Here is a 26885-nt window from a genome sequence, read left to right on the forward strand (position 1 = left end):
ACTGACCCAACCCTGGTCCAGGAAGCAGCCTTATTGTCAGTGCCACAGTGAAACGTTATCACCTTCATAGATAGTGCACACATATTTTCTTTTGCAGATTCAAGTTACAAGGACAAAAGAACAGGGATTTAAGTGTGTAACTGACCAGTTAATAGTTGTGTACATGTCAACTAGTGTACCTCTAGTGTGTAACTGACCAGTTAATAGTTGTGTACATGTCAACTAGTGTAGCTCTAGTGTGTAACTGACCAGTTAATAGTTGTGTACATGTCAACTAGTGTACCTCTAGTGTGTAACTGACCAGTTAACAGTTGTGTACATGTCAACTGGTGTACCTCTAGTGTGTAACTGACCAGTTAATAGTTGTGTACATGTCAACTAGTGTACCTCTAGTGTGTAACTGACCAGTTAACAGTTGTGTACATGTCAACTAGTGTAGCTCTAGTGTGTAACTGACCAGTTAATAGTTGTGTACATGTCAACTAGTGTACCTCTAGTGTGTAACTGACCAGTTAACAGTTGTGTACATGTCAACTAGTGTACCTCTAGTGTGTAACTGACCAGTTAATAGTTGTGTACATGTCAACTAGTGTACCTCTAGTGTGTAACTGACCAGTTAATAGTTGTGTACATGTCAACTAGTGTACCTCCAATGTGTAACTGACCAGTTAACAGTTGTGTACATGTCAACTAGTGTACCTCCAGTGTGTAACTGACCAGTTAACAGTTGTGTACATGTCAACTAGTGTACCTCTAGTGTGTAACTGACCAGTTAAGAGTTGTGTACATGTCAACTAGTGTACCTCTAGTCTGTAACTGACCAGTTAATAGTTGTGTACATGTCAACTAGTGTACCTCTAGTGTGTAACTGACCAGTTAACAGTTGTGTACATGTCAACTAGTGTACCTCTAGTGTGTAACTGACCAGTTAACAGTTGTGTACATGTCAACTAGTGTAGCTCTAGTGTGTAACTGACCAGTTAATAGTTGTGTACATGTCAACTAGTGTACCTCTAGTGTGTAACTGACCAGTTAACAGTTGTGTACATGTCAACTAGTGTACCTCTAGTGTGTAACTGACCAGTTAATAGTTGTGTACATGTCAACTAGTGTACCTCTAGTGTGTAACTGACCAGTTAATAGTTGTGTACATGTCAACTAGTGTAGCTCTAGTGTGTAACTGACCAGTTAACAGTTGTGTACATGTCAACTAGTGTACCTCTAGTGTGTACCGTATATGACCGCGTATAAGCCGAATTTTGAGGACCAGAAAAAAGATTCTGTAGAAAGGGGTCGGCTTATCCACGGGATACACTTTCATGATAGTATTTTTCAGATCATGATCTGTCAGAAACATCGCCTGAATGACGGTCCGATAGATTACAACTTCCCGAAAGTTTGGAAGTTGCCACGACTAGAGCCATTATTGTTATAAATTATCAATAAAGTTATTATTATACAACAATGTTGTCATTATTAAAAAAATGTTTTGCATGTTACTACTTCCGATAATAAGTTTTCAATTGAATGTTCAAAGTTTATCGTTCTTCATAAACTCCACAATCTTTACATGTAACAATATATGTAATTCACAGCTATAATATATAATCCCCAGATGAAATCGCCAATAGCTATTACGTACGTTTTGCAAAGTTTATAAATTGATAGTGAACAAGTGTCTACCTTTATTGAAAGAGGCAAATAAACAACTGTATCGGCGAGTTATTCCGTACGCCATTTGCAAAAACATGTGATCAGCTGTTTCCTGTGACGTCACAAACGGTGACCACTGTGATTGCTTCCTGTTGTTTAAAAAGCAACACGGTACACAAGGAAATGAGCACTGATAATAATGGGTCGATTGGTATTGTCATGTTGTTTACACAAACATTTTCAAGTTGTGGGTGCTTAGCGATCGTGTTGGGATTAGGGGCTTAATTCCTTTGTTTTCGGGAGATTAGTTTAATAAACTGGAGAAGCCTGTGAGTAAGTGATGGTCATTCAATGTGTTCAAAGTATGATAGTTTATTTAATTCAATTGGATTAACATACAATAATGGTGTAAAGGGGGTTATAAAAGTTGGTTTATTTTTACTGACTGACTGAATACCGTGTGCGAAATACGCTACAGTCGGAAAGCGCACGTTAAATCTCCTACATCAGTCAGTCAGACTGACTGACATTCTCATCATGAGTTTGAAACGAAAACGCCATGCTTACGATGCTGAATTCAAATTGTGAGTCTTCGCTCTAGCTGATATATTTTCTCACGGGTTCATAATTCTATATACAACGATTCACAAAATGGTGCTTCGTTGTTGATGGCAACATATAACGATCATTACGAGATTTAAAAAAACCAAGAGAAACAGCTTCCCACATTATGAAAGTGGATGACTGGTTTGTTAAATCTTTATTAGAAATAATAATGACTTTTTCAATATAATTACAACGTTTTATATTTTGGAATATCTGGGAGTACCGGCACATGTCTTGCCGTCTGATTTTGCAGTGTTTTTTGCCTTTCACTTCCTGGTTCGGCTTATCTGCGGGTCATATCATTTTCTTTCGTATTTCAATGGTCAAGTTAACACCCCGGCTTATCTACGGGGTCGGCTTATCCGCGGTCATATACGGTAACTGACCAGTTAACAGTTGTGTACATGTCAACTAGTGTACCTCTAGTGTGTAACTGACCAGGCAGACGTGGGACTCTACATGTCTACATCAAGGATTACCAGATCTAGATGATCAAGTTGGACACTCTAAGTGGGATTATTTTATATTGAATAAAGATTAAATGAGAGTAGATAATTATATGTTAATGATTTAAATGCAAAATCAGTTTGTAATACATAACTGGACACTGGTAGCAGAGTAGGTGTGAGCAATTCTGTATCGTCCATCTTACATGGCAGCACACAGTTGTTGTGCATTACTGTGATCATTGGGTGGAAACACTGATACATGTAACACATCATTTTTATACAATCCACAATTTGTAACATAAGACATGAAACATGACATGGGTATCATATTAATAAAATTAATGACATACAATGTATTATCAATATCAATATTTATTGGAACAATATCTGTAGTTGTCTGTATAATGCCCTCCAGGAGGCAATGTTGTCTTTCAAAGTCTGTGACATCATCCATTATACCATGATGTAGTAAGTCATAGATAGATCACGTAGGTATGTCTCATGAATGCATGCAAGTTTAGTACATAAAGAAAGTGAGTGCTTCTAGCAAACAAAATGCAAGATGCAGAAGAAATATCAATTCTGAAGGAAAAATTATACATTCTACATGAAATGTATTTAGATATTTCTTATAGGTTGTTTGCAATGATTATTATGAAGAATGTTGTAAGTATTGCATACTTGTAAGTATGTCTTTAAAAAATATCCAAACAAAATTCTATGCATCGGAATGTCCAGTTTAACATACATGCATGGCCATTTGTATGGCCAATTATTTGGTTATACAGAAAACAAAAGATCTGACCCAAAATTCTTCACGGATTAAGCTCACACATTGAGCATTTAGACATTTATACTTCTGTTCTTATCAAAAAAGACTGGAAAACACACACTTACTTATTAGAAGTTAAAACCAGAAAGTCCCATGGATCAGGCTCCATTTCTTACAAAGTTATTAGTACATCTGGATTGGATTACCAAAATTCTTAAATGGAAACAGGCTCCAGTTCATGACTCAACTAATAGCCTGCTAAGTCTGGTCAACAAGCATTGAACGGTTTTAGAGTTTTGCATCAGAAGCAAAACATGATGGACAGACCGATTCCAACTGCAGGAGACTTTCATGGCTCTAGCGTCAATGTATAGGCTGTGAATTGGGGTTATTGCTTTTTTCACTATCTTTACACAGCATCTGCATGCAAGTTATACTTTACTAAACCTAAAAATCTATAATGGTCACCAAGCGTTGTTACTTTTGACATATACCCAAACTGTCAAGCATCTAAAGCAGCAGAAACATAAAATTCAGATGAGCGGTTGCAGAGCAATAGGGCACAATGTGTCTTTAAACTCCGAAGTTCACCTGAATGTTTCTGCAATATTATATTAGACCAGCCTCAGGTCATAAAAGGGTGAAGAAGAATAAGCCAAAAACATAACAGACACAACAGAGAATGCAGAGATGCCAACCCCACTTTGAGGTAGTTAGGAATAACCTGGGTATTTGGGGTCTAACCTTAGCAATTTTGTAATAACAAATAGTGATCAGTATTAGCATGAAAACAAAATGTCATTGGCACTACATTACAAGCATAACATCACAGTTTAAAGCTCAGAGCTTTTCAACAACAACCATGGCAAAAATTCCTTATTAGTAGTGAGTGAGTGAGTGAGTTTAGTTTAACGCTGCTTTTAACAGTATTCCAGTTATATCGCAGCGTGTCAGCTTAATGTTGGAGGAAAGCCCGAAATGTGATGCAGGTCTCAGACATTTACCACTTCGGTGAAACCCACGAGCATGGGTATGGTGCTGACAAACCTAGAAACATAATCGGGGCGAACCGGGATTCGAACCCACAATCATAGGTTTCTGGCATGCCCAAGGGACGCAACTCTGCACAGCGAATCGCGGCGCCTTAGACGACTGGGCCATCCGTGCCCCCTCCTTATTAGTAAATGACATAAGTTCAATGCTTGCCTGATGTATAACTATTGAACAGTTTATGAGTTATGCTGTGGAAATGAAAGGTGACAGATGGACGAACAGATGGAGCCTGTTTCCATATCCCTGGGAAAACATTGTTTGTTCATGAGGTTAGCCTTAAGTACTCAAGTAACAACATACCACCTGTCACCATTAATCACAAGCCTGTGGAAGTTGTTATAGAATATAAATATTTAGGTACATTTGTAGATAGATAGATAGATTGACGTTTAACGTTTTTCAGTCAGTGCTGTTATGGAGCTTTTTCTATTCAAAACAAATCACGCTTGGACAAAAATGCTTCAGTACCTGGTAAGATAGCTGGTGTCCAAGTTGAAAGTTTATCTATTTTATACAAGAGGAGGAGATATTTATTGCCCCATTTCAAAACAAATATACCTCTTAGATCTTTTATCCCATCAAGTTTCCGTCTCTTCAATGATTGCTAAGTTGTGTACTGTTTTAGTCTCTTTTTTATGTCATGTTTTGTAGACAATCTGTTTCATATGTATTGGAGTGAAGATAACCCCTAAAATTCAAAACAATAAACTATTGAAACAAGTTCAAACTTTTAATGTATCTAATCAGTTACACTATTTTCTATAATGAACAATGTTTCTCCACTACTTGAGGATAAGTTCACTTTTACAAGTGAACTCAGTTACTATGTTGTTTTGTAACAACGTTTCTATTCTAAATTCCCGTATTGGGACTAAACGAAAAGCACATGTTGCCACCTGACAACATTTGCACAACTGAACTCAAAACCACAGTCGCTTAACATGTTAAGTGCCTCTTGCACGTGAAACACAACATTTTCATGTCCATTTCATGTTCGTTTGGGTGCGGTTTGGCGCACTGTTTTTACTGCTGCATTTTCCCCCGCCTTGATGGACTATAGTCTATCAACTATATAAATTACTATCCTCAGTTCACTATGTTCATTTCTTTGCACAGTTCTGTCCATGTATAAAGAATTCCTAGGTATTGTCATTTTGGTGCCATGGGAAAACTGCTGTCAAATATGCTGTATGCTGACTGCCATTGTCAGTACACTTTGGTTCTCTCATTAGCTTAATGCAGCTTAAATCTTGACTATGTTCTGAAGAGCTTCAATGAGCAACACAGGTGCTGATTGACATTATTGTTTCTGCTGCTGTCATACTGGGCTGGTGGTCGTTAGTCCCTGTTAGACCTAGTATCTCGTTCATGTGCATGATCTGCTATTGATCCTCTACTAAAGACACATGAAACACAGAATGTCTGGTACCAAATTATGTGTATGATAAACTACACTGCCTACACTGATACACTGAACTGGGTCTGATTACATCAGACAATGGAGTGTGATTTCTCCTGAAACTCAATATGTCAAACTGACAAGCCATCTAGGTTTCCACTGGAACATCCAAAGTTCTGGCAGGGCATAATGTTGTACACTGCGCTACCAGTTTGAAACAATGTTCATATCTAATCCTTGACTGTTGTCTTTTTTGACTTTGACCTCTCAGTGGAATGTCTGGCACCAAACTGGCACTCCTTGTCAGCTGTGTATCTTCTTCACTTTTTCAGTACTTGTAGGCCACGGGCCTTTTTGTACAGACGAAATACAATTAAGGTGCAAACAGTATAAGATATAATACACATTTTTTTGTTTTTTAACAAAACCAGTTTTAACATAATTGCACATTGTACATGTTGGAGTATTTGTGCTCTTACAACATTGGCATAAAACAAGTACTTTGCTGTATTCATATTGATAATAGGGTCTTGCGATGACAGTAGTGTATTAAACTTCAGAATATTTGGAAAGATGTAAAATTTAGATTTTTATGTAACTTTGCCTAAGATGGCTATAAGCTTGACAAATTAACAAAAAGTGATATTCATTTTCGATATGGTTTAAGTTACAAACTTTACATTTTCTAAATTCACAAGGAATATTATAATGTCGTCCACGTTCAATTTCTAAATTGTGAGAACTAAGCCGAAAACGAGTCAATGTTGTTCTGAATTTATTTACTGTAATACTACTCAAATCGTTCTCACATAAAATGGATGTTTTAAACTGTGCATAATAAGCCATTTTGGGGCTTTCAGATAAATCACTATGGCACACACCCATGAAGCAATCAAATGTACCAGATACTCTGTTGTTTGAATGAACACAAGCTTTTACTTTACTGTGGATGGATTGTAAAATTTTACCCATTTTAGAACTTAAACCAGTTTGTACAATAGCTTCCATAGAAGATGACGCTGAATGGAGTCGAATGCTTTAGAGAAATCAATAAATGCTACATAAAATTTACCACCTTTACGTGAAAGATAACGCTGAGTGACAGAATTTAAAACAAAACAGTTATCAATAGTTGAATAACCTTTTCGAAACCCCGACTGACATTCAGATATTTTGTCAAGTGTTGCAGCCCAATACACTAGTCTTCTGTTTACAATAGATGTAAAAACTTTACTGAGGATACTCAGGAGGCTTATAGCTCCATAGTTATAAGGAACACAGGCGTCCCCTTTCTTATGTAGTGGGATAATTACCCCAGTTGCCCAACATTCAGGAAAAACACCGTTTTGATAAATGTTGTTAAATATGATTCCTAAATAAGGTATTATAACAGCGGATGAATATTTTAGATATTCACGAAGAATGTCGTCAAGACCAGGTGTTTTATTACTTTTCAGGGCACTGATACTATCATAAAGTTCGGATCTGGTGATTGGAGAATCTAATATGTCAATTGTTAGTTCTTGCACATATTCTGGACATGTCACTATGTCCTCCACCTCACCAAGATCATCCTGAATACCCATCTGTTCGGAATACAGCGAAGAGAAATAGTCCCCAACAGTCTTGTATATCAATATCATGTCCCAGAAACGTTTTGAGTCTCCCGCTGCAGCATTTTCTAGGTCACTCCTTTTACATTGTGTATATTGGTCCTTCTTTATTCTACATAGTGATCTGTATTCATTGCAAACTTTGTTATACTTAATAAGAATTTAGTTATCTTTAGTTTTTCTAAACGCATTTAAATAATGGCACTGTTCATGTTTTTTACAAAGACATTCATCATCATACCACGATGAACGTCTATAGTTATCGCTCACTCGTGTCTTCATCACAGAAGCGGCTGATAAAATAGCATCAGTTAATAACGCGACTGCACCAGACACGTCTGTAAGAGAACACAATGCTGCATTCTCTAATAAGTCTGCTGTCGAAGAGGATCCCATACTGTGGACAAAACGCTCTGAAAAACAGTCTTTCCATGTATATTTGTAGTCTTTACAGTTACCTGAGGAGTCTGACTTTGTGCAGCCGCTTTTATTAATGCCTAAATGTACAGGTAGATGCTGCGATTCCGATCTAGATAATATATCAAAATCGATGACACCGGGGAACATGTCACTCGATGCTAAGACATAATCTATCACACTACACCCTAAATGTCCAATAAATGTATAATCACCGATTTGATAGTCAGTCCCAAATCTTCCATTTACAATATATATGTTCAGTATTGAACACATTTCGAAAAGTGTTTTTCCAAAGTTATGAAGTAATTTATCACATGAATACCTTTCCATCTCAAATTGTGTAAAAAATCTACAAAGTAATCATTACCTTCAACATGGTGAATAACATCGTTCTCCACATAGTCCAGCATCACAACGGTTCTACTGTTCATGTCTCCAAGTACAATGATAGAAACAGCTGGGTACTCCTCCAATATCAAACAATAGTTTATCATTGTGAATAATTCTAAGAATACTACCTCTATTACATCTTTGCCATAAATTCCTGTTGATGCTGAAACCACACTACAAATTTTTATAAATTTCCAACAGACATCCCCTTCACTGCCAAAATATCCAATAGTTGTGGGGGCGCCACTGCGCATGCGCAAGGGGGGAATCTCCTCACTTCTTTCAACCCATTTTCCTCATCAAATAGATGCAGATATTTGGGGAGGTGGGAGGAATTAATTCCTGATGCAATAGAGGTAGTATTCTTAGAATTATTCACAATGATAATCTATTGTTTGATAATTCTTGTGAATACCCTACCTCTATTACATCATTGCCAGTATACACCAGAGGGACTGGTGGGTTCTGGTATCTAGCATCCCTTAGATATTTGGCTTTGTGAAGTGGTTACCCAAGGATTGTATGCCAAAAGGGTCTCAAACGGAATATGTCAAATAGTCTACTAACAAGACTAGACATAGAGAGATTTCAAACGTCATATAATGGGTATAATATCCGTGTACATATCCACCACTGTGATACTTAGACATATTATGACATCACTTCAGGTGATGACGTCTTCTGTGATGTCACTTCCCGTTGTCATTCCAAGCCCACGTTGTGGTATATGTCTTCTATGATCTCTTATCACTTATGACGTGGTTTTCTGTTATTCCCTTATGGATAGTGATATTTAACGTATTTTGACGTCTCCCATGACGTCATTTCCGGTGGTAGTACATCGATACATCCTAGATTATGATGTAGATACCGTATATCACTTAATCCTTCGATCTCTGATTTCAGTGTTGCCATTTGCCTTGTTTACTAATTCAATAGTAAAACCCAGTACAAAGGTCAACTTACCCTGAGTTCATGAGGTATTCTGAAATCTTCACCCCCACCCCCACACTCTTTTTCCCCTTTTCTGGAAGAGGGGGGAACAAGGTTACTTGGAGACTATCACCTGGGCTGCCACCAAGGGTCCCAGTGTGTATAGTCCATCCAGATTGGTCTCGTAAGTGAAAGTTTGAGAACGTGTTTTGGGACTTCCACTGGCAGCTAGCTACGACTTGTTCAATGGATACTGTATTCCATGTTGCTAGACTTGTTGCAAGGGCTCTGATCTCGTGAGGCCTGCAGTTTCCCCAAGTTGGAGACTTGTGCCAGTTTATAGCTATCTGTGATAACCGATCTGAGCCATCCCGCTACAGTACCCTTTGTTATGTCCTTTTCTGACGAGGGTTTGCAAGAGATAAAAAGGCGTTTTCTCTGCTTTCTGTGGGGTTGAGTTGCTGTAATGAAGTATCTCAAGGCTCTTATGGGACAAAGTAATCTGTCCGGATAGTCCACACTTTTACTTAAGGCTGGTATTGTATATTGCCTGTGTCCGAGTGGGCCGAAGGTTGACAACTGTATTTTGGCAATAAATTCTGGGAGCGATCTGAACGACACTGATTTCCATTCTTGGGTATGAGTTACAGTGGAAATGTCAATAGCGTGTAATTCTGATACACGAGCCGCAGTAGCCATGGCTAGGAGAAAAGCAGTCTTCCTGGAGACTAATAGTAATGTCGCACTACTCATGGGTTCATATGGTGCTTTCATCAATGCTGACAGTACTATAGATAGATCCGATTTTGGGAATGTACGTGGTACTTTAATGTCTTCCAGTACAAAGGACTTCATGAGTCGATTCAGTACTGGGTGGGTACCTATAGATAGGCCATCGTGTTGTAATACTGATGCCAGGGCTGATCTTTAGCATTCAATAGTGCCATGTCGTAATCTCTTGTCGTTTCTGAGATAGAGCAAGAATTCAGCCACTATAGGTATCGTTATCTCCACATGTAAATGCTTTCTCATTCTCCACTCGACAAACTTGTCCCATCTGTTATTGTATAGGGCAGATGATGCTGGTCTCCATGAGCTTGCCACTCTTCGTGCAGCTGATTTAGAGTAACTGGCGGCTTGCATCTTATTCGAGATAACTTCCAAGCGTGAAGGTGGAGGTTGTCGAAGCGGCCGTAAAATATGTCCGTTTTCGGTTGTCTCAGTAGGTTGTGATGTACTGGGAGTTTCAGATGTTCTTCCACTAGGAGGTGTAGTAACCTTGGAAACCAAGCCCTGTTTGCCCATGCCGGGGCTATGAGGATTATGACACATCCGTCTCTTCTATTTTCTTCAGTACTCTGTATAGGAGAGCCCATGGGGGAAAGACGTATGCAAACATTCCCTCCCATTCCATAGAGAAAGCGTCGACCTGGAGAGCTAGCGGGTCTGGTACAGGGCTGACGTAGACTTGTAGTTTGTTGTTGAGACATGTGGCGAATAGATCTAGGTTTGGAGTATCCCATAGGGGATAGGTAATCTGCTAGAAACCCTATCCCTTGCCAGGGGCGCCACTGCGCATGCGCAAGGGGGGAATCTCCTCACTTCTTTCAACCCATTTTCCTCATCAAATAGATGCAGATATTTGGGGAGGTGGGAGGGATTAATTCCTGATGTAATAGAGGTAGTATTCTTAGAATTATTCACAATGATAGGATATTTAGCTTGCCTGGTATATGTCTTGCTTCGATTCTGCAACTCACTGAGTCTACCAAGGCAAATAAATGTGTAACCTCCTTCAATAAAGGCTGAGACTTTGTGCCCCCTTGGTGCTGTATGTAAGCGACCACGGTCCAGTTGTCTGTAGAGATCTTCACTGACGAGTGGTGTAGACGATCTTGCCATGCTTCTAAGGCTAGATATATCTCTCTCATTTCTAGACAATTGATGGGTAACTCCTTTTCTTGGGAGGAGCATTTTCCCTGTATGGTAACATCGTCCATATATGCACCCCAACCCTCTCCTGATGCATCTGTGTAGAGTTGATGTAGGGGGGTGGGGTATGCGAGTGGAATACCTGGCATGACATTTTGACGAGTGAAGTTCTGAGATTCGAACTTGTGGAGGTTGGATTAAGGCTTCCAGCTCTAGGTTTTTGGTGGTATTAATCCAATCCTGCAGGGGCCATAATTGTAGTCTGCCTCTGTAGGTTAGGTCTTGGATAGATGTGAGCGTGCCTAGGCAAGACATCCACCAGCGTCTCGATTTGATGGGCTGATCGAGTGCGCTTGTTATCATGTGTTCTACTCTTGCATATCTGTCCTTTGGAGGTGCTACTATGCCCTTGTTGAGTAGAAATCTTGCGCCTATGTAGGTGATGTCCTGTGTGGGTACTAGCTCTGATTTTTAAGGGGGTGAACCAGGAATCCTAAGTGTGTTAGTAGTTGGATGAGGCACGTTGTATTTAATCTGATTTGCGATTTGTCCTGATCGGCCGATAGGAAATCGTCTATGTATCCGTGTAGCCTTATGAGCTTTATATGGGCGAATCCGATGATGGGATTGGTGACCCTGGTGAATAACCATGGGGCGATGGATATGCCGAATGGGAGTACCCTGAACTATTATCTCTGACCGTTGACTGCAAAGCGTAGATACCGACAATGACTTGGATCGATAGGGATGTGAAGATAGGCTTCTTGGAGGCCTATGCTTATCATCCAATCTGCTTGTCTTAAGGCATTCTTCAACTTCTTGATAGATTCCATCTGAAAACTGGGTGTTTTTTCCAGATAATCTTTGTTCAGGACTTTTAGGTCTATGATTAATCGCATCTCTGAAGAATTCTTCTTCGGTACCAGGAATACTGGGGAGTAGAATCTGTGAGTGGTGTCTGACTCGATCCTTAAGATGCTGATAGCTCCTTTTGCAAGTAGTTTTTGTAATGGCCACTTCTGCTGCAATTAACTTCGGTCCTGATAGCTGGAATCGGGGTCCGGTAGGGTGGATGACTAGTCTTGGTCGTTTTGAGAAGTGAAGTTTGTATCCTTTTCTTACTACTTTGAGCAACCATGAGTCCTCTGTGATGGTCTTCCAGTTGTCTGCGTACTGCATAAGACGACCTTCGACTGGTCCCGTGGTCGGATGAATGCTGAACTTGGGTCGAGGTCTGTGAGACTGGCTAGTTCCAATGGATTCGATGTGGTTGTATCTTTGATCTTCTATAGTTCTAAATCGTTGTCCATTGGGCAGGTGATGTTGGTAGGATCTGAAGGGGTCTGTAGATTTCTGGTTGAGTCATTTCCGGCGGTATCCCCTTCGGAGACTGCCTTTGCCTCTGCTTCGTCCTCTCTGCGAAGTGGGATGATCATCTTTGGAGTTCCTGTACTTGGGTTGAAATGATCTGTTCTTCCATGTAGAGGCTCGAAAAGAATCCCGGCCAGGATTCACATGACGAGATCTAGGATTCTGTTGTTGATGCTGAATATCTGCCGGCCGTCTCTGTATCCTGGATGCCAACGAGATGGTAGATTCTTGAAACTTCTGGCTAGTTGACGATGCAATGGCTTCCTTCACTGACTTCAGTCTTCCGTTGAATATCTGCGACGCTGTGATAGGCTGTGATAGCATGGATCTTCTTAATGGCTCTGGGATCATATGATGAACTTGCTGTAGTAAATGTTTTCTTTGCATGAGCAGGAACTGTGCTGACATCCAAACTTGTGCTGATTGAAGATCTTCCTGCATCTTCAGTATGTGGTCCAGTGAGCTGTGAATGAATCCGGTCTGCTGTAGTGTCATATCCGTGGGGGTGTCTAAGGGTAGTCCTCGCTCTGGTTGTTTGGTGGTATGATGTGGCGAACTCCAGCTGCAATCCAGTTAATGTATGAACTGATATTAATCATCTGTTTGTTGATGTAACCTAAGTTCCTGATTTTGGCAATGTCAACATGCATTTTGGTGTTAGGTTCCTTAACCAGATCATAGAATTCTTCATCATGAATCTTCAATTTTCTTGATGACGTCATCAATATATGACGGACAGGGGAGGGTATGGAATTCTTCAGTCTTACTGACAGGTTTTTCATACCCAGCACGTTCTAACAAGGGTTTAACGAGCGTTTTGTCCTTGCTTTCTGGTATTAAGGCGGGCATTAGATTATAAAGTTCTGCAATGATATCTTTAATGGAATAATTATTTTGTCTATAATTATCCTCCGTAGTAGAGTCCCCATTGCATGAAGAACCAGTGTTAGCTATAGATCCGCACCCCCTACTCAGGCTGCGCTGGGAGTGGGTCATATGGCTTAGGGTAGCGTAATCCTGATCGTCTGATCTACGGCTAGCAGTGTGGGAATCACATGTTCTATAACTGTATGATTGTGACGTAACATCTCCCTCGCTTTCTCCGCCCATATAACTGGACTGTGTGGCAGTATGAGATGGCGCATGCTTAGGAATTCTATCCTGATTTGCACCAGCTTTGTCCGTTCGTCTATCATAGTGGCTAGAGGGTGACTGGTGTGTATTTCTGTGCATACTGCGATGCGATGCCCGTGATTCACGATTTACCCTATGGTGTGCGTGGTAGGGAGGTAATCTATGAGATTCTCGATCTCTTTTTATGACTCTCCTACTGTCCTCATAATAATCTGATTCAGCGTGACCTTGTGCATGTCTGCTGTATGAGGGTGTTCTGCCATATTCAGCCTTAGATCTCTTTTGAATCTCGTGATCAATCCCTTTTTGGCCATGCCGGGGTTGTGCGACGGATCCTTTTTAGATATGTGACTTCATTAGACATTGATTGCATGCGTTTATCAATCATTACAAACATTGTTTTCTCTGAACTCATTTAAGTTAAAGGGGGAGCGTTGCATAGAGTGGAGATCAGTTGCTTCTTCCAAGCCTAGATGATCCACCTTACCAGTCGCTGCCAGATGCACATGACAGGCTACATTGAAGTCTGAAAGGTACATCGGCTCCTTAACTATATTGGGAGAGTGGGATGAGCGACGAGATCTCTTCTCCTCATAAGGCGAGACAGCGTCCTCGCACGACACTCGCTTTTTACCCACGTGATTATCTTTAGTAGTCACAACGGACTTAATCACTTTCTTACATGAAGCAGATGAATATTTTGCTGACGCTCTAGTGTTTTTTATAATCAGGGTCATTGAGCTTCCGGATGTACGTGACTGGTTACGTTAAAACCCGAAAGGTACATCGGTTCCCTTTTGCACGATATGCACGTAGGGTGAGGGTGACCAGTGATTTGATGTTGCCCACAAGCTGAACAGACGGGTGTCTGTTTTTGGGATGAAGTACTCATCCCAAAACACTTTTCTAACTAATTACTTACAAGCGACTTCTGACTTCTTATACACTCTTGAGATGATCTAGTGTTGTAAGTGTGGAACAGCAATTACGTGTACAGATGTATGCAACAAAAGATTTTCCTTGTTGTCATCTGGACACACAGGAAAGAAGTGAGGAGATTCCCGCCTTGCGCATGCGCGGTGGCTCACCTGGCAAGGGATAGGGTTTCCCTCACAACTATTAGATATGTTGGCAGTGAAGAGGACATCTGTTGAAAATTTATAAAAATTTGTAGTGTGGTTCTCACCATAAACAGGAATTTATGGCAATGATGTAATAGAGGTAGGGTATTCACAAGAATTATACTCAATAAAAAATACAGTAAAATCTCTACCCCATTTTGTCTATCTCTGTTATCATACCAGGTCGATCTCTCCGGTTGGATATATGTAAACACACATAATGTATCTCTATCAAAACCAAACATACTTTTATCAAACAGAATAGTGATAGCATTTTCTCCGTATTTAACATCAATAATATCTTACCAGTGAATATTTTTTCAAAACCACTATTCCTCCCGAATACAGTGTATATGCAGTTATGTTGTCCAGTATCCTTAGACGGGGTACTAGTTCATAGAATAAAATTAATACCAGATTACAATCAAATTATAGAGTTAAATTAGCATTTTCTCACTTGTGATTGGAGTAACTACATCGTAAAAACATTAATACAGCATTCCAACTTGCCAACTAAATATAACCATTTTGTTTACCTGTAGTGCAGAAACCCTATAAACTAAAAAAACCTCCCAATCAATGACAACCAATTCGGGTTGGTCAACTAACACTGACCTTGTTTTCTGTCCCTAAATAGAGTGGACTGACATGTGACCAGATATTAAATTGAAGCTGGAGCAATATCCTATATGTGTCTGTTTTTACTTCAATGTTACAAAATGTTGTTACACTTACCATGTTTTGCCTGCATCAGTCTTAAGATGGATGTCTGCACCATGATCTAGCAACAGCTGAACTATACTGAAAAAAGGTTAAAAATAAATTAGGCAAATAATTCATAGGAATACACACAAAGACTTCCTGTTTCACTGTAATACTTCAAAATCAAGTATAGTATCATGGTTCACAACCAGTCTGATGTGTCATGGTTCACAACCAGTCTGATGTATCATGGTTCACAACCAGTCTGATGTATCATGGTTCACAACCAGTCTGATGTATCATGGTTCATAACCAGTCTGATGTATCATCGTTCATAACCAGTCTGATGTATCATGGTTCACAACCAGTCTGATGTATCATGGTTCACAACCAGTCTGATGTATCATCGTTCATAACCAGTCTGATGTATCATGGTTCACAACCAGTCTGATGTATCATGGTTCACAACCAGTCTGGTGTATCATGGTTCACAACCAGTCTGATGTGTCATGGTTCACAACCAGTCTGATGTGTCATGGTTCACAACCAGTCTGATGTATCATGGTTCACAACCAGTCTGATGTGTCATGGTTCACAACCAGTCTGATGTGTCATGGTTCACAACCAGTCTGATGTATCATGGTTCACAACCAGTCTGATGTATCATGGTTCATAACCAGTCTGATGTATCATGGTTCACAACCAGTCTGATGTATCATGGTTCACAACCAGTCTGATGTATCATGGTTCACAACCAGTCTGGTGTATCATGGTTCACAACCAGTCTGATGTATCATGGTTCACAACCAGTCTGATGTATCATGGTTCACAACCAGTCTGATGTGTCATGGTTCACAACCAGTCTGATGTACCAGGTGCAGCATTTACACAACCTTTTTTGTCACCTTCATACTGAGTGATCTTGACCTTCAATGTCATCCAATCACACATCAGAAAAAATCCCAAGAGGTATATAGGAGGAATATCAGGTATGAAATTTTTAACATCTGTCATAAACTCGAGAAAAACAATTGAAACCATAGAAAAGTATGTACATTAAGAAGAGATGTTTCCAATGTGTACCAAACTAACAATTGGTCTGTTGTTACCACAGCATGTCTTTATTCTTATCACGATTTGCTGCACATGATTTCCAAAATTTACATGCTAATCCTGCACGAGACAAATGGTGCATCTTTAGTCATGGATCTACAATGTCGCATGTGATGCGTTCATGAACATTGATTCATGCAACATGACAGTATGTTCGTTTGTGCATCAAACCAATCTAATAACTCTTGAATATGAGTAATTCTTCATATATCAAACAAAATGTATGGTATTCGTGCTTCTTGCGGCAGTATACATGGAATAACATACTAAAAGAACCAAAAATTTCAAGACACTCGGTGGCTACATATATCTTTAATCAACGTAAACTGTCATAATGATAGAGAAATCAAACATTAGTTATAATTCTAGGAATACTACCTCTATTACATCGTAGACATTAGCCACTATAGTATCTGAATATTGTGAACAGATGTTCCTCTTCACTTCCAGCTATCAACCATCCCAATGAAGGCAGAATATATATATCTTGGGTACCAAGACCTGCTTGGCCAAGCCAGGTTTGTGATTCAGGCAGGTGTTAAAATGATCAAGATGAGGAGTGTCCTATTCATCATAATCCATCTGAACAGTGAGTGAGTGAGTTAATGCTTTACGTCACATCGGCAATATTTCAGCCATATCGTGACGATCCATCTGAACACTGAACATATCGAAGAGATCATTTTGTCGGAATTACTTGTTTCTCCATGAAAGACAATCTGCCAGGATGTTGAATTTTCCCAGGATGTGGCAAGGTTCCTCTCTGCAGTTGACTGAGACTCCCAATCTGAACAAATATGAAACCTTCTTCATTAAATTCTCTGATCTTATTACCACCCTGCCTCTTGATGTACTCTACTACAGAAGTGATGTCTATGCTACTAACACTGAAGACTGAAGTAGTCTTTGACTCCATGTCCTGCGTGCCAGGTCAATGGTCTTCATTTCCTGACAATTCATATGAAGCATCTTGTCTTCCTCTGACCAATCTCCCTGCTGGGCTGTTGCACTATCCATGTGTGCACCCATCCAATGCTAAAATGCATCTGTGAAAAGATGATGATCTGGAGGAGGTATCATGAGCCACCAATTCAATTATAATAGTTCTGTTGTTGGAGTTTGAATCATAGATTCTAAGTTGAGAGAACTTGTGGTGTTTATCCAGTCCTGTAGTGAACATAATTGGAGCCTGCCTCTATTGGTCCTGAAGCGATGTGATGACCATGATGACATACACCACCTGCAAGATCTGTTGGGTAGTTTTAGAGATTCCGAAATTAGGCCTCTTGCCTTGCGTCTGTGAAGCAAACATCTGGCTACTATGTAAGTGCTCTCCTGTACAGGTGTCAATTCAGATTTGGTTGGATGTATGTACTAGAAACCCCAGGTAATGCCCCCCTTTCACTACAACCCTGAATATCCCGAATTACCCCGAATAGGAAATTTTTGTAGATAAATCTCAATCATTTCTTGAAGTTCTTAAATAAAACTTATTTGATTCCCAAACGTTCGTACATTTTGCTGGAATTTGTTGAAACGGCAAGAATTTTTTTTTTTTTCACAGCCAGATGACCGCAGAGTATGCTGATCACTGTGTCAGATTAACGAGACTCATAAATGAGTGATTCCAGTAATTTGTTGCAAATGTGGTCCATCGGAGTCAGAGTGCGAGACTATCGGATTAACAGGTATAAATAGCACTGATTTAATCGGTTCCAATCATTAGTGTCGGATGAAGCCGATTGTCGGATGAACGAGTGTCGAATTAACCAGACTTCACTGTATGCAGGTTTGTGTAAATCCAGACTTTTGGCCCAATCTTGTAACCTGGGTGATGTTCTGAGTTCCGTTTGAAACTTGGGCGGATGCAGCAAATTATCTCTGTTGAGCAGATAATCTCTCTTTCTTCAGAACCAGGAAATCTGGGGAGTAGAATCCTATGGTGTTTTCTGATTCTTCCAGTGCTTGTATGGCTCCTTTGTCAGGTATTTTCCCTATGGACAAGTTCATGGCCGCCAACTTGTGCCCTTCGAAATGGAATTGTCGGCTTACTGGCTGGAATACAAGGGCTGGACAATGATGGAATAGGAGCTGGTATCCAGTCCTTACAACTTCCAGTCTAACGTTACTAACTTTAAATTTTTGTCATCTAACATGAGTCGCCCTCCCACTGGTCCCGGAGTTGGAGTTGTGTTGCAGTCTGGTAGTCTTGAATCAAGGTCCATTGACAAAGCAAGTTCAAAAGGATTTGGATGAACAGGGGATTCTGGTAAATAGCCAGCTACAGTCTTTACTTCTGCCTCTGGGATGTCTACCTCTACCTCTGCAAAGTGGTTGGAAAGTGGAATCATCCATGACATTGGAGTAATGATGTGAGGGTCTACCTATCTAGGAGGTTAATTGAAGCCTTATGTAGACGTGCTTTATATTCCCTTGCTTTGGCTCATAAAGCATCAGTGTGTTGTAATATCTTGGCTGTAAAAGACGGCAAGGATGAAGTGTGGAAAACCTCAGGTTGAGGTGGACTTTCCACTGGTACCGGATGTTCAGACCATTGTTGGACAGGCTTCGTTTGCATGGGGTTGACCAGAAGGTATGATGATGTACAAGTCCTCAATAATCTCTGCACATGAGAAATCTGGTCTAAACAAATCCTGCTGATCCTTATAACTGAACCATGAAACAGTTTCAGACAGGTAAGTGGTGAGAGCACAATCCATGATCTGAGTAATGGGATGCTTCACAAGCGTGATAATTACCCAAGCTGTCATCAGATGAGAGATCTGCATGAACACAGGTGGCTGAGGGCTTCCTCTTGGTGGCTTATGCAGCATGTCATCTAACATCATGTCTCAGACTATCCAATTTAAAACCCATAGGTAACTCTTCATCAGGGTAGGGAGAGGCAACTTTAGCAGCACATACTCTGTAGTGAGTCTCTGACACAAGCTTCGAAAATGTCCATTAAGAAGAATCATAAATCTCTGCTGAAACTCTAGTAGAATGAGCAACATTCTCATCAATATCTGTAAAAGGGAGGCTAGCAGATTTATCCCTCTTAGCTGATTTATCTTTGGAGACAGTGTGTTGTAGTGCCGAAATATCTTTTTTCAGAGAAAGTTGATCAACTGATTCCTTGATTGCATTCGTTTAGTCTGAGCCATCATGAACTTCTTCAAACTGAAAGGAACAAGTGGAGTCAGGTTTGCCGGGCCAGTAGCTTGCCTTTTGGCAAGTCAAACCTTCGTCCCCCTTATCCATTGAGTCCTGGTGCTTAGCAACGTCTTCCACGCCAGGATCTTACACCGTTTCCTTTTCCATGGGCAAGTGAGCAGGGGATGAATGCTTGATGTTATCGCCATGTTTCACTTTCTTGTTGCCCAGGTGGGATGTGGTGAGTCTTGCCCTGGTGGGATGTGGTGAGTTTTGCCCGGGTGAGATGTGGTGAGTCTTGCCCAGGTGAGATGTGGTGAGTCTTGCCCAGGTGAGATGTGGTGAGTCTTGCCCAGGTGGGATGAGGTGATTCTTGCCCAGGTGGGATGTGGTGAGTCTTGCCCAGGTGGGATGTGGTGAGAAGTTGCTCCTGAGCACTCTCATTGTCAAGTGAAACCTTAGATGGCTTATCCTTATTAGATGATGATGATGATCTTGTAGATTTCTTTTTAGGTCTTTTTAGATGAATCCTTCGACTGTGAATTCCACGCCAACATTAATCCTTTTTATTGCACATCTGATATTGATTTACAATGCTCACATCTAGAATCCACTGCACACAATACCCCTCTACATAGATGATAGATGAGTGAGTGAGTTTGGCTGTATGCCGCTTTATGCCGCTTTATGCCGCTTTTAGCAATATTCCAGCAATATCACGGCGGGGACACCAGAAATGGGCTTCACACATTGTACCAATGTCAGGAATCAAACCCGGGTCTTCGGCGTGACAAGCGAACGCTTTAACCATTAGGCTACCCGACCGCCCCAGATGATAGATGAAGATCCATGAGATCTGTTGGCCAGTCCAGGCATGGTCGGGGGGAATCCATTCCCAAGATGTTCATTAACACTCTACTTACATGAAAAATGCTTCACAACGTACAATAATATAACAAATATGTAGTAGTTAGTATCGACTAATCTGTGATTTTTTTTTAAGAATACTACAGTGAGAAGACCAACAAATTGTGTAGCTAAATTTGCTGGGTCAATTTTCCTGTCCACTTTAGCACACCCAGAGAAGAAGTGATGTTTTTCCCGCCTCGTGCATGCCCAGAGGACGTTTTGGCAGGAATATTGTCTTCATTGGGATTGGTCGGCAGAGAAGAGAAAAGTCACGATAAGATTTTATAGTATACAGAAATATTGGCTATTATGTAAAAGAGGTTATACTGGGTCAGCAGGGGTCACCTATCCAAGTGGGGACCCAAGCCAGCATAACCACCTGTTCTCGTGTGGTACAATTTGATGCCCTATTATTACAGCTTCTGAAAACCCATGATGACATTCTGTGAAATGATGGCATTTCAAAAACTATTCTAAACATTTCACGCCTACTCTCTAGCTTGTTATGGATCCTTTTGAATATGTTTTAGACAGGCATAACAGTCAGAAGTACATTTGTTTACATCATTTACTGGGTTTACTCATGAAGCAGTGCTAGAAAATCTTACCAGTTAATTTAAAGATCAGTATTAAAGCATTATATATAATCTTATGCATTCACAGGAGTCTTAGTTCTGTCATTGCCAAGTGGTCTCTGACACTACAACTACATAGTTAAAGACAAAGGAGCCATGTTTGGAATACAGCTTTTGCAAAATTGGCTCATCAGCAATTGTTATATAGGCAGTTGGTACATATCTTCACACTCTACTTACTCTATCAAACCTTTCTGGGAAGCCTGCATCAGTGCACTGAAGCCGTATTTGTCTGGCACATCTACAGACACATCTCTGCAAAAAGAACAACCAAGATATAAAAGATTATTGAAACTGTATAGATTTTGCATTTAGCTATATAGTTCATCTCTATGATTTTCATTATTGTCATGAATAATGACTTACAATAACTTGATAATCTTGACTAATTTCCATTTTTTATGAATAAAACCACTTAGATCAAATGCATATACAGTCAGACACTGTTGTGTCGAAGGAAGGGACCTACTTCAAGTTATCCGAGGTTCGACACAACTGAAAATGATGAATATAGAACAAATATGCAGGGACTAAACTGTTACTTTGAGACAACCACAAGTTTGACACTTCACAGTTCAACACAATAGTATTTGACGTTACATCACACAGTGGCTTGAAAACATAAAGAAAACAATTCAAAGGCATTGACCATGTTACTTTTTTCCATAAAGTTAACAAAAGTATCATTCTCGAAACTAAACCCTTGACATGACTGATCAATGTCTCAAAAATATTTCCATGAGCTAAGAAGAAGATATAGACTTATAGCAAAATTTTGTTATGTACTGCAGAATAATTGCAAACAATCCATGGAGTATTTGTGAATAATTCATGAATAATCCACAAATATCTGCAGATTTCTGTGAAAACTATTTTACTGTTTTCTGGCACTAATTAGGACCTTTGTGGGACTATCACGCCATCAATGTGTGGCGGCCACAGCTATATACTCTGTAGGTGATGCTACACAGTGAACTGATTGTAGGCAATGTTTGATAAATAAACCACAATTTGAAAAGTATTTCTGCCATAATAATGCTGTCCGTAATTATTCTTTTTGACGTGAATATTATATTTATGATCAACTTGCATTGTGTCTCTTGTCTTGTGCAAATCTACCGGTACATGTATTTGTTCTTGCATGTAGTAGTTTGATAAATACCACTGTGACAATGGTTTTATCAAAGTGGATGTATGTAAGTAAACACACATGGAGGGACATCCAAATTAGTGTGGCCACACAGTTAATGTTGATAACAGCATGAAGTGCATTGTTCCCACCAAGCTGATAAACATAGACATATTTGCATTAGACATATATATTTTAATTTCAATACGGTTAAAATTGAAGTAAACTATTAACTATAAATATTTCCATGTGGAACATGTGATAAGTGTAATCCTTGAACTTGTTCATTCAAACACATTTAACACATATTGTGTTGGTTATTACAATCAGACAGGTATCAAATAAGACAGCTGAAAAATCTTGTATTAATTTGAAATTAATGTGTGATGTACATTAGTGGTCCTCGCTGCACCCAAGTAGTTGTCTCCACCTCAACATACCCCATTCGATGTATGGCCACGGCTGCCCACAATGTTATAACTTATCACTTCGCTACCAGTATCATCATATGTTTTGCATAAGAAAATTTATTGTGCAAGATTTTCCTTATTTTGCTGTGTTCCACTAAATGACCCAGAATTACAATTAATCACACATAATTGTTTCAATATGCGGAATTCTGCACAGGGATAAACTGAATCCATAAAAAACAGGAACAGGAAGTGTCAAATAGGAACAAGAAAACAGCACATATATAAGTGAATACATACATACATGTATAAACTAAAGAAGGAGGTGTACATGGTATAACACCTTCCTCACAGCCCCAATGTAGACTCAACTACAGCCAAGCGTACATGATATAACACCTCCTTCACAGCCTCTGTGTAGACCCAGCTATAGCCAGCGTACATGGGATAACACCTTCCTCACAGCCCCCGTGTAGACCCAACTATAGCCAAGCATACATGGCAAAACACCTTCTCCACAGCCCCTGTGTAGACCAAACTATAGCCAGCATACATGGTATAACACCTTCCTCACAGCCCCCGTCTAGACCCAACTATAGCCAAGTGTACATGGTATAACACCTTCCTCACAGCCCCCATGTAGACCCAACTATAGCCAAGTGTTCATAGGATAACACCTTCCTCACAGCCCCCATGTAGACCCAACTATAGCCAAGCTTACATGGGATAACACCTTCCTCACAGCCCGTGTAGACCCAACTATTGCCAGTCTACATGGTATAACACCTTCCTAACAGTCCCCGTGTAGACCCAACAATAGCCAAGCATACATTGTATAACACCTTATTCACAGCCCTTGTGTAGACCCAGCCATCGCCAAGCGTACATGGTATAACACCTTCCTCACAGCCCCAATGTAGACTCAACTATAGCCAAGTGTACATTGGATAACACCTTCCTCACAGCCCCCATGTAGACCCAACTATAGCCAAGCGTACATGGTATAACACCTTCCTCACAGCCCCTGTGTAGACCCAACTATAGCCAAGCGTACATGGTATAACACCTTCCTAACAGCCCCCATGTAGACCCAACTATAGCCAGCATACATGGTATAACACCTTCCTCACAGCCCCCGTCTAGACCCAACTATAGCCAAGTGTACATGGTATAACACCTTCCTCACAGCCCCCATGTAGACCCAACTATAGCCAGTGTATGGGATAACACTTTCCCCACAGCCCCAGTGTAGACCCAACTATAGCCCAGCGTACATGGTATAACACCTTCCTCACAGCCCCCATGTAGACCCAACTATAGCCAAGTGTTCATAGGATAACACCTTCCTCACAGCCCTTGTGTAGACCCAACTATAGCCAGCATACATGGTACAACACCTTCCTCACAGCCCCTGTGTAGACCCAACTATAGCAAGTGTACATGGGATAACACCTTCCTCACAGTCCCTGTGTAGACCCAACTATAGCCAGCATACATGGTACAACACCTTCCCCACAGCCCCCATGTAGACCCAACTATAGCCAGTGTACATGGGATAAACACCTTCCTCACAGCCCCCGTGTAGGCCCAACTATATCCAGCGTACATGGGATAACACCTTCCTCACAGCCCCCATGTAGACCCAACTATAGCCAGCGTACATGGGATAACACCTTCCTCACAGCCCCCGTGTAGACCTAACTATAGCCAGCATACATGGGATAACACCTTCCTCACAGCCCCCATGTAGACCTAACTATAGCCAGTGTATGGGATAACACCTTCCTCACAGCCCCCGTGTAGACCCAACTATAGCCAGCGTACATGGGATAACACCTTCCTCACAGCCCCCGTGTAGACCCAACTATAGCCAGCGTACATGGGATAACACCTTCCTCACAGCCCCCGTGTAGACTCAACTATAGCCAGTGTATGGGATAACACCTTCCTTACAGCCCCCATGTAGACCTAACTATAGCCAGCATACATGGGATAACACCTTCCTCACAGCCCCCATGTAGACCTAACTATAGCCAGTGTATGGGATAACACCTTCCTCACAGCCCCCGTGTAGACCCAACTATAGCCAGCGTACATGCGATAACACCTTCCTCACAGCCCCCGTGTAGACCTAACTATAGCCAGCGTACATGGGATAACACCTTCCTCACAGCCCCCGTGTAGACCCAACTATAGCCAGCATACATTGTATAACACCTTCCTCACAGCCCTTGTGTAGACCCAACTATAGCCACTGTACATGGGATTACACCTTCTTCACAGTCCCCGTGTAGACCCAACTATAGCCATCATACATTGTACAACACCTTCCTCACAGCCCCCGTGTAGACCCAACTATAGCCAGCGTACATGGGATAACACCTTCCTCACAGCCCTTGTGTAGACCCAACTATAGCCAGTGTACATGGGATAACACCTTCTTCACAGCCCCTGTGTAGACCCAGCTATAGCCAGCGTACATGGGATAACACCTTCCTCACAGCCCCCATGTAGACCCAACTATAGCCAGCGTACATGGTATAACACCTTCCTTACAGTCCCCGTGTAGACCCAACTATAGCCAAGCGTACATTGTATAACACCTTCTTCACAGCCCTTGTGTAGACCCAGCCATCGCCAAGCGTACATGGTATAACATCTTCTTCACAACCCCCGTGTAGACCCAACTATTATCAGCGTACATGGTATAACACCTTCTTCACAGTCCCCGTGTAGACCCAACTATAGCCAAGCTTACATGGGATAACACCTTCCTCACAGCCCCTGTGTAGACCCAACTATTGCCAGTCTACATGGTATAACACCTTCCTCACAGCCCCCATGTAGACCCAACTATAGTCATTGTACATGGTATAACACCTTCCTCACAGCCCCAATGTAGACTCAACTATAGCCAAGCGTACATGATATAACACCTCCTTCACAGCCTCTGTGTAGACCCAGCTATAGCCAGCGTACATGGGATAACACCTTCCATGTAAGCTTGGCGATGGCTGGGTCTACACAAGGGCTGTGAAGAAGGTGTTATACAATGTACGCTTGGCTATAGTTGGGTCTACATGGGGGCTGTGAGGAAGGTGTTATTTCATGTACGCTTGGCGATGGCTGGGTCTACACAAGGGCTGTGAAGAAGGTGTTATACAATGTACGGTTGGCTATAGTTGAGTCTACATGGGGGCTGTGAGGAAGGTGTTTTCCTATGAACACTTGGCTATAGTTGGGTCTACACAGGGGCTGTGAAGAAGGTGTTATACCATGTACGCTTGGCTATAGTTGGGTCTACACGGGGGCTGTGAAGAAGGTGTTATCCCATGTACGCTTGGCTATAGTTGGGTCTACACGGGGGCTGTGAAGAAGGTGTTATACCATGTACGCTTGGCTATAGTTGAGTCTACATTGGGGCTGTGAGGAAGGTGTTATACCATGTACACCTCCTTCTTTAGTTTATACATGTATGTATGTATTCACTTATATATGTGCTGTTTTCTTGTTCCTATTTGACACTTCCTGTTCCTGTTTTTTATGGATTCAGTTTATCCCTGTGCAGAATTCCGCATATTGAAACAATTATGTGTGATTAATTGTAATTCTGGGTCATTTAGTGGCACACAGCAAAATAAGGAAAATTGGCTATAGTTGGGTCTAGACGGGGGCTGTGAGGAAGGTGTTATCCCATGTACGCTGGCTAAAGCTGGGTCTACACAGAGGCTGTGAAGGAGGTGTTATATCATGAACGCTTGGCTATAGTTGAGTCTACATTGGGGCTGTGAGGAAGGTGTTATACCATGTACACTGACTATAGTTGGGTCTACACAGGGGCTGTGAGGAAGGTGTTATCCCATGTAAGCTTGGCTATAGTTGGGTCTACATTGGGGGCTGTGAGGAAGGTGTTGTACCATGTATGATGGCTATAGTTGGGTCTACACGGGGACTGTGAAGAAGGTGTAATCCCATGTACAGTGGCTAT

General features: G+C 41.0%; 1 protein-coding gene across 3 annotated transcripts in view; it reads right to left on the minus strand.

Moving 5' to 3' along the window:
• The window catches only part of LOC124115886 (fibronectin type 3 and ankyrin repeat domains protein 1-like), a 135997-nt gene that overhangs the window by 28244 nt on the left and 80868 nt on the right, over positions 1 to 26885 (minus strand). For all 3 annotated transcript variants that reach the window (XM_046477049.2, XM_046477057.2, XM_046477064.2), the window contains exons 5-6: positions 21539 to 21613; positions 15582 to 15647 (exon numbers count right to left, since the gene is read on the minus strand). In XM_046477049.2, coding sequence (XP_046333005.1) covers positions 15582 to 15647; positions 21539 to 21613 — 141 coding nt within the window. The remainder of the gene's footprint in view (positions 1 to 15581; positions 15648 to 21538; positions 21614 to 26885) is intronic.

Source organism: Haliotis rufescens, unplaced genomic scaffold, assembly GCF_023055435.1.
Source record: "Haliotis rufescens isolate VD_foot unplaced genomic scaffold, xgHalRufe1.0.p SCAF_12, whole genome shotgun sequence".
NCBI lineage: Eukaryota > Metazoa > Mollusca > Gastropoda > Lepetellida > Haliotidae > Haliotis > Haliotis rufescens.